The 15,224-nt window shown below is 48.4% G+C and overlaps 1 protein-coding gene across 1 annotated transcript; it reads left to right on the top strand.

Moving 5' to 3' along the window:
* The first annotated feature begins 242 nt into the window (after nucleotides 1-242).
* Nucleotides 243-1,094, top strand: LOC122376840 (ATP-dependent DNA helicase PIF1-like). The gene has a single exon (XM_043356810.1). It carries the CDS (start codon nucleotides 243-245, stop codon nucleotides 1,092-1,094), a length of 852 nt encoding a protein of 283 aa, XP_043212745.1.
* Nucleotides 1,095-15,224: the final 14,130 nt, after the last annotated feature.

Here is a 15,224-nt window from a genome sequence, read left to right as displayed (position 1 = left end):
AAAAGTTTCGCAGAAAAACGGTTCCCGAAAAAATTTATGCTTTAGTTTTTCCCCTGTGGCTTAGACCCCCACCAGGGCGCCGGCTAAGCAGCCATTTCTTAGCATTAGTGGCCGTCTCGGCGCGTTTTTATATGCATATTATTGTCCGTTTCAGGCACGGTACCCGCGCACAGGTGGTGGACGCCTGTCTGCGACGGTCAGCGCTGTGGCGTCACTTCATTGTGGCGCCGCTGCTGGAGAACATGCGGGCGCGGCGGGCAGCCGGGCCGGACGGTCCAGAGCTGCGGGCGTTCTGTGACTGGCTGCTCGAGCTGGGAGAGGGACGCGCAGAGGGCCCCGAGGATGGGTTTGTTCAGCTGCCCCCGCACCTGGTGATGGACGCCGATATCGACGCTGTCATTGACTGGGTGTTTGATGACCTGGCAGGGCGACACGGCGACCGGGAGTGGATGGCGTCGCGGGCTGTGCTCGCGCCGCGAAACACTCGGGTCGACGAGCTGAACGCCGCAGTCACCGAGCGCTTCCCCGGAGAGGCCGTCCGCCTGCTGAGCGCCGACAGTCTGGTGGAGGAGGCCGAGCAGCTGGATATTCCACATGAGTATCTAAACACTCTGTGCGCTCCCGGCTTCCCACCTCACTGCTTGATGATCAAGCCAGGCATGCCACTCATGCTACTTCGTAATCTGTCCGCCACTGACGGACTGTGCAATGGCACGCGACTTATCGCTGGTCGTATCATCAGCCCGCGACTCATGGAGGCCACCATCGCCTGCGGCAAAAACGCCGGAAGGCAAGTGCTTATTCCACGGCTCCCACTCCAGCCCCCGGATGACGCGTTTCCCTTCCGCTGGGAGCGTCGCCAGTTCCCCGTGCGGCCAGGTTTCGCCATGACGGTGAACAAAGCCCAGGGGCAGACGCTCGGTCGGGTCGCGGTCTTTCTGGAGGAGCCAGTATTCAGCCACGGGCAGCTGTACGTGGCTGCATCGCGGGTCGGCCGGCCGGCGGATCTGAGGATCGCGCTGCCCAGAGGTGGCCAAGGCGCAACACCCAATGTGGTGTACACGGAGGTGATGGGCCGAGGTGATGGCCGGTAGATCAGCGGGTCGCAGAGGCGACGGGTAGCCAGAGCGCTACGAGCAACGTGGAGAGGAGGAGCGAGGAGCAACGAGGAGAAAACGGCCGGCCGACCGTGATGCAGGACGGATCAATCCTGGCGAGCCAATGCGCCGCCAAGTGGAAAATTTACACATTAACATAATGCCGCAACTGGCTTTGGTGACCTCCAATGCGCGAGCGCAACTTATATTTTGAGGATAAATCAATGTATCGAGTGGCATGTTATAAAACATGTTTGATATGCTCTGATGATATATTTGATATTTGATGATATATTTTGATATTTGAGATCACATCTAACAATGGGCGTTTGCCTCCAGCTATACGATCGGCTGCGAGTAGCACACACCGAGTACTTCTCGGGGGGCCTTATTGCCGCTGCCCACGGCCGCCGTGTCTTCCCTCACCAGAGGTGTGCGCTCTGCACCCGGTGAGGGGTCTCGGGCGTTAAATAGAGACGCAACCCGATGTGGCAGCCTCCACGCGGCGGGTTGCGGGGTAAAAGCTAATAGCCACACGGAGCGACACGTAAGTATTTCACTGTTGTATTCACTAGATTTGATTACGTTGCAGAAACATGTCATGTGCTGTCACCTGCGCACTGCAGCTGCTTCCACTCCTTATCACGGCATGGCTTAGTGTCAGCCCGGAGGAAGACAAGAGGACGCACGAGCGCTGCGCTGGATTCTCCGACAGCATCTTCTTAGTCGCGATGGTGACTGATACAACCAGCGTCTTACGGGTAAGGCAAGAAATAAAGTATGGTTTGGTATGTGTTGAGTAGAGCTTCTGGGTAGGGTAGGGCAGTGTAGCGTATGGTAAGGTTGAGTGCATAAGGGGCCAGCATGCGAAGGACTCAAACAACCCGTAATCAGCACCAGCATACCATACAGTTTAAAGAATCAAATTTCACCTAACTCATACAAATAAAAATATTACCTCATACATCAAACTAATGGCCCCATTGAACAATAGCCATCGAAACGTACAGTTATCGCGTTCATCCATCCATCCATCCTGGGTAGGGCAGGGTATTGTAGTGTATGTTAAATTTGAGTGCATAAGGGCCCAACATCCGAAAGACTCAAACAACCCGGTAATCAGCACCAGCATACCATACAGTTCAATTAAAACCAAATGTCAAACTTCACATAGCTCATACAAATAAAAATATAACCTCATACACCCAAACTAATGCCCCCATTAACAATATCTATCGAATCTATACAGTTATCGCGCAAACATGGCCATCTAGTCTATATTATGAATTATAAGTTGTCTGTACGACGTGCATCCGTGTGTCATGACTTATGTGTCTTATTGCGCCTGCAAGGCGCCGCGTAGCGACGTGAAATTTGGCATGTCGAATCTGTGGGCGTGGGCGGCCTTTGTATTAAAATTTGGGGGTGATCGGCCCAGGGGTGCGCCGTCAGCACGCGCTCGCGTGCGCCATAGGGTTAACACGGGAAACGGTCAAATCGAAGATCGGGCGAAAACCGGCCTGCGGCGCCCGCTTCCCGGGCCCAAAACTCGGCGACAGATTGCCGTAGCGAGGTGGGGTTTCCACCACTGGATAGAGGAGAGATGGGCCTAGCGTATTGACATGGTTGCATAGTATAGCACGCGCCACGTGCAAGACAGCACCCCCGGTTGTGAAAAAATGACCGATTTCATGCATTGTGACGGGAAAATCGATGCCGCTGGAAAACGGCTTGACGGAATTAAATCGAAGTTGTATCATTTTGCAGATAAATGTATGTGTAATCAGATAATAGCAAACAAAAACTGATGCTCCGTACCATTTCCTTAATAATGAAAAATTAATTTGAAAATTTGATTCGCGCGGAGCGCGACGTCCTTTACAACATCAAAACGTATTGAAAACGCTGATCAATCGCTAAGAAACCTACATATTCGGAAAGAGCATTCTTTTCTGACCAATATCCACCCAAAACATTATCGAAAAGTCAATAAACTTTTGTGAAAATGACTCAAACAGACGACCGTGATTTGTTAACGTTACAGGTATTTTTCGACAAAATCCGATCGATGGCTTATGGCCGGCAAGTCATTCAACTTTTGACAATAGCTATCAAAGCATGGGCTGCAATGCACCGCCCGCCAAGGGGAATTCCAAACACTGAAAATAAGCGCCTACCAATAAACAGCACATTATTGTACTGGGAATAACTCAGCTACTACTGGGCCGATTGCGCTGAAACTTGGACTGTGGGTGGAGGGGGCACTCACCTGGCGATGCATGGTCATGTGTGACAGGTAGGGTGGATCGATTGCACGTGCGCACGTGAGGGGTCCACTTATACATCTCAAGAACGGCTGGGCCGATTTCGCTCAAATTTTGTTCACTGTTGGGGACAATTTAGAAAGGCGGCTGGCACAAGTCATCTGGAGTCTCAGTTAGCGCGTGCGCACGTGCAGCGGGCCGCTTTTATATATCAAGAACGGCTGGGCCGATTGCGCTCAAATTTGGTACATTACTTTAATCGAGTATGAGAAGGGTAACTATGTGTCAGTTATTAGTAAGGTAGGGTATGGGTAGGTTAGGTTAGGGTAGCTTTGAGTTCGTTAAAGGCAAACCATGAGAAAGGCTCTAACAACCAACAACCAGCACCGGCATAACATGCCGTTCAAAAAAATATCCAACTCTGACAAAATAAGACAAATAAAAATCACAAGTTCCCACACCCAAACTAATGCCCCATCAAATGCATCTATCAAAACGCACAGTTATAGCGCAAAATATGCCATCTAGTCTATATTATGATTTATAAGTTGTCTGTACGATCTCCATCCATCCGTGTGTCATGCCTATTATGTCTAATTGCGCGAGAACGGCGCGGCGTAGCGACTTGAAATTTGGCATGCCGAATCTGTGGGCGTGGGCGGCCTTTGTATTAAAATTTGGGGGTGATCGGCCCAGGGGTGCGCCGTCGGCACGTGCAAAAGGGTGCTCCCATAGGCTTAACACGTGGCCGGCGAAAACCGCCAACGGGCGAAAATCGGGCCTGCAGCGCTCCTTTCCCGAGCTTATATCTCGGTAACCGTAAGTCGCAGCGACATGCGGTTTTCACTGATGGATACAGAAGAGATGGGCCTATCGTATGCAACAAGTTTTGTTCTTAGGTATGTACCACGTGCAAAGAAATAGCCTCTAATCTCGAGAAAACGGGCATTTTTTACACATTTCAGGAAAACGTTGGCATTTGAAAACGATGCACTCGAATGACACGGGATGCATTTCACGGACTACAAGAGGATCTGAACTGTTCAGAAAATATATATTTTTGCCCATTCACTCGCACATCTTCATAATTAAACGCTTACAAATTGAGGGTTTGACGTGTTACGTTCATGCTCACCTTTGCACCGTCATAATGTATTGATAACGTCGACTTATGGCTATAAATCTACCCCAGATCGAAAGAACACTCTTTTCTGATCAATATCCACCCAAAATATTTTCAAAAAGTCATCAAGGGCTCTAAGAAACAGAGCAATGATCATACCGTTTTCGACGCATTTTTACCGGTTGAGCGGCGGCCGGGCTTGAACGCGGCCAGCCGCGCGGTAATGTTACCGTGTGGTTTATAGTCTTCTAATACTCACCGTTCTCCCGCTGACAGCGCGGCAGAGTGGATAAGATGCCATTCTCATAATCCGAAGGCGGATGGTTCGCGGCTGGTCAGCTACAAAGTTTTTCGCCCGAATTCGTTCCTAGGTAGCATTCGGCCAGCCGGCAACCGCCGAGAGGGATGCGAATGTTACATTTTAACGAGCTGGCGTACCGTTAGGGATCGACTCAGCAACAAAGCATTCTTACTCTCAGATCAATATACCGAAAGCTGGCCATCTAGGGTATGAGTACTAAGTAGTGTATGGGCAGAGTAGGTATGGGCAGGGTAAGGTATGGTTAGGTGACTGGTAGGATAGGGTAGAAGTTGGGTATGGGCCGGGTAGTCTATATTATGATTTATAACATGTCTGTACGATCTCCATCCATCCGTGTGTCATGCCTATTATGTCTAATTGCGCGAGAACGGCGCGGCGTAGCGACTTGAAATTTGGCATGCCGAATCTGTGGGCGTGGGCGGCCTTTGTATTAAAATTTGGGGGTGATCGGCCCAGGGGTGCGCCGTCGGCACGTGCAAAAGGGTGCTCCCATAGGCTTAACACGTGGCCGGCGAAAACCGCCAACGGGCGAAAATCGGGCCTGCAGCGCTCCTTTCCCGAGCTTATATCTCGGTAACCGTAAGTCGCAGCGACATGCGGTTTTCACTGATGGATACAGAAGAGATGGGCCTATCGTATGCAACAAGTTTTGTTCTTAGGTATGTACCACGTGCAAAGAAATAGCCTCTAATCTCGAGAAAACGGGCATTTTTTACACATTTCAGGAAAACGTTGGCATTTGAAAACGATGCACTCGAATGACACGGGATGCATTTCACGGACTACAAGAGGATCTGAACTGTTCAGAAAATATATATTTTTGCCCATTCACTCGCACATCTTCATAATTAAACGCTTACAAATTGAGGGTTTGACGTGTTACGTTCATGCTCACCTTTGCACCGTCATAATGTATTGATAACGTCGACTTATGGCTATAAATCTACCCCAGATCGAAAGAACACTCTTTTCTGATCAATATCCACCCAAAATATTTTCAAAAAGTCATCAAGGGCTCTAAGAAACAGAGCAATGATCATACCGTTTTCGACGCATTTTTACCGGTTGAGCGGCGGCCGGGCTTGAACGCGGCCAGCCGCGCGGTAATGTTACCGTGTGGTTTATAGTCTTCTAATACTCACCGTTCTCCCGCTGACAGCGCGGCAGAGTGGATAAGATGCCATTCTCATAATCCGAAGGCGGATGGTTCGCGGCTGGTCAGCTACAAAGTTTTTCGCCCGAATTCGTTCCTAGGTAGCATTCGGCCAGCCGGCAACCGCCGAGAGGGATGCGAATGTTACATTTTAACGAGCTGGCGTACCGTTAGGGATCGACTCAGCAACAAAGCATTCTTACTCTCAGATCAATATACCGAAAGCTGGCCATCTAGGGTATGAGTACTAAGTAGTGTATGGGCAGAGTAGGTATGGGCAGGGTAAGGTATGGTTAGGTGACTGGTAGGATAGGGTAGAAGTTGGGTATGGGCCGGGTAGTCTATATTATGATTTATAAGTCGTCCGTGCGTGCGTGCGTAATCCGTCATGCCTATTATGTCTAATTGCGCGAGAACGGCGCGGCGTAGCGACTTGAAATTTGGCATGCCGAATCTGTGGGCGTGGGCGGCCTTTGTATTAAAATTTGGGGGTGATCGGCCCAGGGGTGCGCCGTCGGCACGTGCAAAAGGGTGCTCCCATAGGCTTAACACGTGGCCGGCGAAAACCGCCAACGGGCGAAAATCGGGGCTGCAGCGCTCCTTTCCCGAGCTTATATCTCGGCAACCGTAAGTCGCAGCCACATGCGGTTTTCACTGATGGATACAGAAGAGATGGGTCTATCGTATGCAATAAGTTTTGTTCTTAGGTATGTACCACGTACAAAGAAATAGCCTCTAATCTCGAGAAAACGGGCATTTTTTACACATTTCAGGAAAAACGTTGGCATTTGAAAACGATGCATTGGAATGACACGGGATGCATTTCGCGGACTACAAGAGGATTTGAACTGTTCAGAAAATATATATTTTTGCCCATTCACTCGCACATCTTCATAATTAAACGCTTACAAATTGAGGGTTTGACGCGTTACGTTCATGCTCACCTTTGCACCGTCATAATGTATTGATAACGTCGACTTATGGCTATAAATCTACCCCAGATCGAAAGAACACTCTTTTCTGATCAATATCCACCCAAAATATTTTCAAAAAGTCATCAAGGGCTCTAAGAAACAGAGCAATGATCATACCGTTTTCGACGCATTTTTACCGGTTGAGCGGCGGCCGGGCTTGAACGCGGCCAGCCGCGCGGTAATGTTACCGTGTGGTTTATATTCGTCTAATACTTGCTGTTCTTCCGCTGACAGTGCGGCAGAGTGGATAAGATGCCAGTTTCATAATCCGGAGGCGGATGGTTCGCGGCTGGTCAGCTACCAAGTTTTTCGCCCGAATTCGTTCCTAGGTAGCATTCGGCCAGCCGGCAACCGCCGAGAGGGATGCGAATGTTACATTTTAACGAGCTGGCGTACCGTTAGGGATCGACTCAGCAACAAAGCATTCTTACTCTCAGATCAATATACCGAAAGCTGGCCATCTAGGGTATGAGTAGGTACTAAATAGTGTATGCCGTATGGGCAGAGTAGGTATTGGCAGGGTAGGGTATGGTTAGGTGACTGGTAGGATAGGGTAGAAGTTGGGTATGGGCCGGGTAGGGTATGGGCAGGGTAGGGTAATGGCAGTGTTAGAGTATGGGCAGGGCAGGGTATGGGCAGGGCAGAGTATGGTTAGGTGATGGGTAGGATAGGATAGAAGTTGGGTATGGGCAGGATTGGGTATGGGCAGGTAGGGTATGGACAGGGTAGGGTATGGGTAAGGACCCAAATAATACCAATAAAACGATTTTTAACCCAGCATAATGCATCCGTAAAACCAATTTAATCAAAACATAAAGTTATAGCGCAAAACATGCCATCTAGTCTATATTATGATTTATAAGTTGTCCGTGCGTGCGTGCGTGTGTCATGTCTTATGTGTCTTATTGCGCCTGAAAGGCGCCGCGTAGTGACGTGAAATTTGGCATGCCAAATCTGTGGGCGTGGGCGGCCTTTGTATTAAAATTTGGGCGTGATCGGCCCAGGGGTGCGCCGTCAGCACGCGCTCGCGTGCGCCATAGGGTTAACACGGGAAACGGTCAAATCGAAGATGGGGCGAAAACCGGCCTGCGGCGCCCACTTCCCGGCTGTATAAATCGGCAACGGGTGGGCGCAGCGAGAAGCGGTTTTCACCACTGGATAGAGGAGAGATTGGCCTAGCTTATTGACATGGTTTCATAGTATAGCACGCGCCACGTGCAAGACAGCACCCCCGGTTGTCAAAAAATGACCGATTTCGTGCATTGTAACGGGAAAATGGATGCCGCTGGAAAACGGCTTGACGGAATGAAATCGGTGTTGTAGCATTTTGCAGACAAATGTATGTGTAATCAGAGAACAGCAAACAAAAACTGATGATCCGTACCATTTCCTTAATAATGAAAAATTAATTTGAAAATTTGATTCGCGCGGAGCGCGGTGTCCTTTACAACATCAAAACGTATTTAAAACGCTAATCAATGGCTATGAAACCTACATATTCGGAAAGAGCATTCTTTTCTGACCCATATCCACCCAAAATATTATCGAAAAGTCAATTAACTTTTGTGAAAATGACTCAAACATACGACCGTGTTTTGTTAACGTTACAGGTATTTTTCGACAAAATCCGATCGATGGCTTATGGCCGTCAGGTCATTCCACTTTTCACAATAGCTATCAAAGCATGGGCTGCAATGCACCGCCCGCAAAGGAGAATTCCAAACACTGAAAATAGCGCCTACCAGTAAACAGCACATTATTGTACTCGGAATAACTCAGCTACTAATGGGCCGATTGCGCTGAAACTTGGACTGTGGGTGGAGGGGGCACTCTCCTGGCGATGTATGGTCATTTGTGACAGGTAGGGTGGATCGACTGCACGTGCGCACGTGAGGGGTCTTCTTATACATCTCAAGAACGGCTGGGCCGATTTCGCTCAAATTTTGTTCACTGGTGGGGACAACTTAGAAAGGTGGCTGGCACAAGCCATCTGGAGTCTCACTTAGCGCGTGCGCACGTGCAGTGGGCCAGTTTTATATCTCAAGAACGGCTGGGCCGATTGCGTTCAAATTTGGTACATTACTTTAATCGGGTATGAGAAGGGTAACTACGTGTAGGTTGTGAGTAGGTAGGGTATGGGTAGGTTAGGGTAGGGCGGCTTTGAGTTCGATAAAGGCAAACCACGAGAAAGGCTCTAACAACCCGCAACCAGCACCAGCATACCATGCCGTTCAAACAAATATCCAACTCCGACAAAATAAGACAAATAAAAATCAAAAGTTCCCACACCCAAACTAATGCCCCCTCAAACGCATCTATCAAAACGCACAGTTATAGCGCAAAACATGCCATCTAGTCTATATTATGAATTATAAGATGTCTGTACGACGTGCGTGCATCCGTGTGTCATGTCTTATGTGTCTTATTGCGCCTGAAAGGCGCCGCGTAGCGACGTGAAATTTGGCATGTCGAATTGGTGGGTTGATGTGACCTCTGTATTAAAATTTGGGACGGATTGGCCCAGGGGTGCGCCGTCAGCACGCGCTCGCGTGCGCCATAGGGTTAACACAGGAAACGGTCAAATCGAAGATCGGGCGAAAACCGGCCTGCGGCGCCCACTTCCCGGGCCCAAAACTCGGCGACAGATTGCCGTAGCGAGGTGGGGCTGCCACCACTGGATAGAGGAGAGATGGGCCTAGCGTATTGATATGGTTTCATAGTATAGCACGCGCCACGTGCAAGACAGCACCCCCGGTTGTCAAAAAATGACCGATTTCGTGCATTGTAACGGGAAATTCGATGCCGCTGGAAAACGGCTTGACGGAATGAAATCGGTGTGGTGCCATTTTGCAGACAAATGTATGTGTAATCAGAGAATAGCAAACAAAAGCTGATGATCCGTACCATTTCCTTAATAATGAAAAATTAATTTGAAAATTTATTTCGCGCGGAGCGCGGTGTCCTTTACAACATCAAAACGTATTGAAAACGCTGATCAATCGCTATGAAACCTACATATTCGGAAAAAGCATTCTTTTCTGACCAATATCCACCCAAAATATTATCGAAAAGTAAATAAACTTTTGTGAAAATGACTCAAACATACGACCGTGTTTTGTTAACGTTACAGGTATTTTTCGACAAAATCCGATCGATGGCTTATGGCCGGCAGGTCATACAACTTTTGACAATAGCTATCAAAGCATGGGCTCCAATGCACCGCCCGCAAAGGGGAATTCCAAACACTTGCGCTTACCAGTAAACAGTACATTTTTGTACTAGGAATAACTCAGCAGCTACAGGGCCGATTAAACTGAAACTTGGACGGTGGGTGGAGGGGGCAATAACCCGGCGATGTATGGTCATTTATGACAGGTAGGGTGGATCGACTGCACGTGCGCACGTGAGGGGTCCGCTTTAACATCTCAAGAACGGCTGGCCCGATTTCGCTCAAATTTTGTACACTGATAGGGACACTTTAGAAAGGTGGCTGGCACAAGTCACCTGGAGTCTCAATTCGCGCGTGCGCACGTGCAGCGGACGGCTTTTATATCTCAAGAACGGCTGGGCCGATTGCGTTCAAATTTGGTACATTACTTTAATCGGGTATGAGAAGGGTAACTACGTGTAGGTTGTGAGTAGGTAGGGTATGGGTAGGTTAGGGTAGGGCGGCTTTGAGTTCGATAAAGGCAAACCACGAGAAAGGCTCTAACAACCCGCAACCAGCACCAGCATACCATGCCGTTCAAACAAATATCCAACTCCGACAAAATAAGACAAATAAAAATCAAAAGTTCCCACACCCAAACTAATGCCCCCTCAAACGCATCTATCAAAACGCACAGTTATAGCGCAAAACATGCCATCTAGTCTATATTATGATTTATAAGTCGTCCGTGCGTGCGTGCGTAATCCGTCATGCCTATTATGTCTAATTGCGCGAGAACGGCGCGGCGTAGCGACTTGAAATTTGGCATGCCGAATCTGTGGGCGTGGGCGGCCTTTGTATTAAAATTTGGGGGTGATCGGCCCAGGGGTGCGCCGTCGGCACGTGCAAAAGGGTGCTCCCATAGGCTTAACACGTGGCCGGCGAAAACCGCCAACGGGCGAAAATCGGGGCTGCAGCGCTCCTTTCCCGAGCTTATATCTCGGCAACCGTAAGTCGCAGCCACATGCGGTTTTCACTGATGGATACAGAAGAGATGGGTCTATCGTATGCAATAAGTTTTGTTCTTAGGTATGTACCACGTACAAAGAAATAGCCTCTAATCTCGAGAAAACGGGCATTTTTTACACATTTCAGGAAAAACGTTGGCATTTGAAAACGATGCATTGGAATGACACGGGATGCATTTCGCGGACTACAAGAGGATTTGAACTGTTCAGAAAATATATATTTTTGCCCATTCACTCGCACATCTTCATAATTAAACGCTTACAAATTGAGGGTTTGACGCGTTACGTTCATGCTCACCTTTGCACCGTCATAATGTATTGATAACGTCGACTTATGGCTATAAATCTACCCCAGATCGAAAGAACACTCTTTTCTGATCAATATCCACCCAAAATATTTTCAAAAAGTCATCAAGGGCTCTAAGAAACAGAGCAATGATCATACCGTTTTCGACGCATTTTTACCGGTTGAGCGGCGGCCGGGCTTGAACGCGGCCAGCCGCGCGGTAATGTTACCGTGTGGTTTATATTCGTCTAATACTTGCTGTTCTTCCGCTGACAGTGCGGCAGAGTGGATAAGATGCCAGTTTCATAATCCGGAGGCGGATGGTTCGCGGCTGGTCAGCTACCAAGTTTTTCGCCCGAATTCGTTCCTAGGTAGCATTCGGCCAGCCGGCAACCGCCGAGAGGGATGCGAATGTTACATTTTAACGAGCTGGCGTACCGTTAGGGATCGACTCAGCAACAAAGCATTCTTACTCTCAGATCAATATACCGAAAGCTGGCCATCTAGGGTATGAGTAGGTACTAAATAGTGTATGCCGTATGGGCAGAGTAGGTATTGGCAGGGTAGGGTATGGTTAGGTGACTGGTAGGATAGGGTAGAAGTTGGGTATGGGCCGGGTAGGGTATGGGCAGGGTAGGGTAATGGCAGTGTTAGAGTATGGGCAGGGCAGGGTATGGGCAGGGCAGAGTATGGTTAGGTGATGGGTAGGATAGGATAGAAGTTGGGTATGGGCAGGATTGGGTATGGGCAGGTAGGGTATGGACAGGGTAGGGTATGGGTAAGGACCCAAATAATACCAATAAAACGATTTTTAACCCAGCATAATGCATCCGTAAAACCAATTTAATCAAAACATAAAGTTATAGCGCAAAACATGCCATCTAGTCTAAATTGAATATTGATAAAGTTTGACTCATTTTTTTCATCAGGGCTGTTGAGGCTTTTGAGGCTTGAGGCAGGGCTTTTCACTGGATGTCTTATTTTCTCCAGCCAATTTGATCTGTGTAAATACTAAATGCTGGCTGAGAAAAACCACACGAGCATATCTGATAATAATAACATGAAAATGTTAACCATTTCTGAAATGGTTAAATCAACCCCATAGTCACGAGATCATATTTTCCTCCAAGGACCATGCAAATGTGTTGACCTCTAGGTGAAAGCCGCTGCCTAGCGTCAGAGACAGGGCGGAGCTAGAACTGGACTCACTAATCAGTGGGACGCCCTGGGCTGGGTCATCTTCTAACTGCTCCCTAACTATACCCTTTGCCGGTCGGTCTGAGCGAGAGAGGGTCAATGGTGGGGCGGTACCGGTCAGTGGGGTCACTGGCGTTTACTGGGTCACTGAAGTCGCTGGGAGAGGGGGCTCATCTCTTTCTTTTAATGTCTCAAAGAAATGGATACTCCGTTGGCATGCAGGCGGTAACTTATAACGACGCATCCGTTGCAATGCCTGCAGTCAACAAAGACAAGATAAATTATCGTAAGCCATGAACTAATGCGTGGTTCACACCGGATCCGTAATGACCGTTACGTTCCGTAATGAATACGGTGGCGATTAAAAAATATCTTGAAAGTGGAGGGAACAATGCAACGCGCATGCGTAGTTCGATTTTTTGACGCCGTAACGCCGTAATGGTTACGGATTCGGTGTGCACCGGGAATTGCCATCGCTGAGCGTCACCGTTCGAATTAAGTGCGCCAAAACTGTATTTTGTTTATAAGCAAGCGGAAAATGGACTAAAGCCAAGAACTGTTTTTAATATCAGAGCGTCAGAATGTAGACTTGTTTTACTCTCTTCCTTTTAATTTGTTAATTTCACTTTGACATAGGGGTCTACAATTATCGAGGCATATCATTGTATATTATAATATCATTGTTAATTAAACGCCGGTGGGCAGAACACTGGACAGAGATTCTTGCATTATTTATTGCATTACAAGAGGACATGCCTATGCCTGTCAACGCTGAAGTTTATTTCTTACATTCTTTGCTATTCGTGGGTGATGGGAACACCAACGGACGCAAGAATCCGTACTGTATACCATTTGCTCGGTTGGTTTGCCTAGAGTCAATGTGTATTCAAACGTCTGCAAATATCTGCAAGTCCAAGTATCAAAGTTAGCAAGTAGCACGGGCAATATGGCCGGTGAAGTTTACTCAGAACTTCACGAAACTCAGAACTCCATATTCAAGATACAAAGTAAGCCGTGAGCGTTACACGCTAAGGGCATGCTCACAAAAAATAATAATTATTGTCAGGTTGATTCGATCATAGGCGGCGGAACGGGGAGGGCACCGGGGCACCGTGCCCCCCCTTTGAATTGGGAATTTTAACACTAGCCCTATGGGCGTTGCATGGAAAGAATGGGACCAAAAGTCGGCAGTGCCCCCCCCCCCTTAATTGAATGTGTCCCGCCGCTACTGGATTCGAGCTAAGGTAAACGGGCCCGCACGTGCGCACTAGCAGACCGCTGCCCTCGTCAACATTTGGAAGCTTCATAACTGCAAGGCGATACCTTGGCTTAACCTACCAAAGATGCAGTCCAAAGCAATCGGAACATGTCATTAAAAAGGGTAAGCACGCGCACGTGTGCAGACCAACACCCTCGCTGACTTGTAAAGTCTACTAATACGCATGGTGTTATTCAGCATGCTTAATATAAGCTCTATCGGCCCAGCCGATCTGCGGATATGGAAAAAGGGTGCGCACGTGCGCACGTGCTAGCCTATACCCTCGCTGACCAGTACCAGTACAATGTGCAGGTCAACATAGTGTCATTCGGCATACTTAATATGAGCGTTATCGGTCCAGCGGCTCCCCAGATATGGAGAAGGGGTACGCACGTGCGCACGTGCAAATCAATGTCTTTGCCAACCCGTGCAATCTGCTTATAAACATGGTGTTATTCAGCATACAAAATATGAGTGCTATCGGCCCAGCCGATCCAGAGATATGAAAAAGGGGTACGCACGTGCGCACGTGCAAATCAATGTCTTTGCCAGCCCGTGCAATCTGCTTAAAAACATAAAGCTTTTCACCATACTTAATATGAGCGTTATCGGTCCAGCGGCTCCTCAGATATGGAGAAGGGGTACGCACGTGCGCACGTGCAAATCAATGTCTTTGCCAACCCGTGCAATCTGCTTATAAACATGGTGTTATTCAGCATACAAAATATGAGTGCTATCGGCCCAGCCGATCCAGAGATATGAAAAAGGGGTACGGACGTGCGCACGTGCAAATCAATGTCTTTGCCAGCCCGTGCAATCTGCTTAAAAACATAAAGCTTTTCACCATACTTAAAATGAGCGCTATCGGCCCAGCAGATCCCGAGATATTAAAAAGGGGTGTGCACGTGCGCACGCGCTGAAGGAATTCAAAACCGTCCAAAGGTCACCGGATGTGTAGTGTGCACCCAGCCAAAACAACAAACAAATTTTGAGCTGTATCGCTTCAGCCGTTCCCGAGTTATGAAATGACGAGCTCTTCTGGAACCTCTCGCGTCGCACGTGGCACGCGCTGTAACAGACACTCATGAGTTTTATGGATAGCACAGTTCCATGAAGAAAAGATACATTCCCTCTCCAAAGAAGACCGCTCATCAAACAGTCAAACCGTTTTGGAGATACATGTCAACAAAAGTCATTACGGCGGTCGGTCGGGCCGAAAAGTTCAATTTTCCCAACTTCTGTTACGTTCCGTAACGAGTACGGTGGACGCTGCCAGTTGACGGCGGCTGGTTGCCACATTTCAACTTCGTCTAGAAAAGTCGCAATGCTTGGGGAATCTTGAGGAATCTCTAGCTCATTACGGCCGTAACGGTT

Source organism: Amphibalanus amphitrite, unplaced genomic scaffold, assembly GCF_019059575.1.
Source record: "Amphibalanus amphitrite isolate SeventyFive unplaced genomic scaffold, NRLGWU_Aamphi_draft 002344F_arrow, whole genome shotgun sequence".
NCBI lineage: Eukaryota > Metazoa > Arthropoda > Thecostraca > Balanomorpha > Balanidae > Amphibalanus > Amphibalanus amphitrite.
This window is presented reverse-complemented; position numbering and strand designations above follow the sequence as displayed.

Bases quoted from the DNA above. Each gene is read 5' to 3' on its own strand.
- LOC122376840 (XM_043356810.1), top strand. From the start codon at position 243: ATGCGGGCGCGGCGGGCAGCCGGGCCGGACGGTCCAGAGCTGCGGGCG.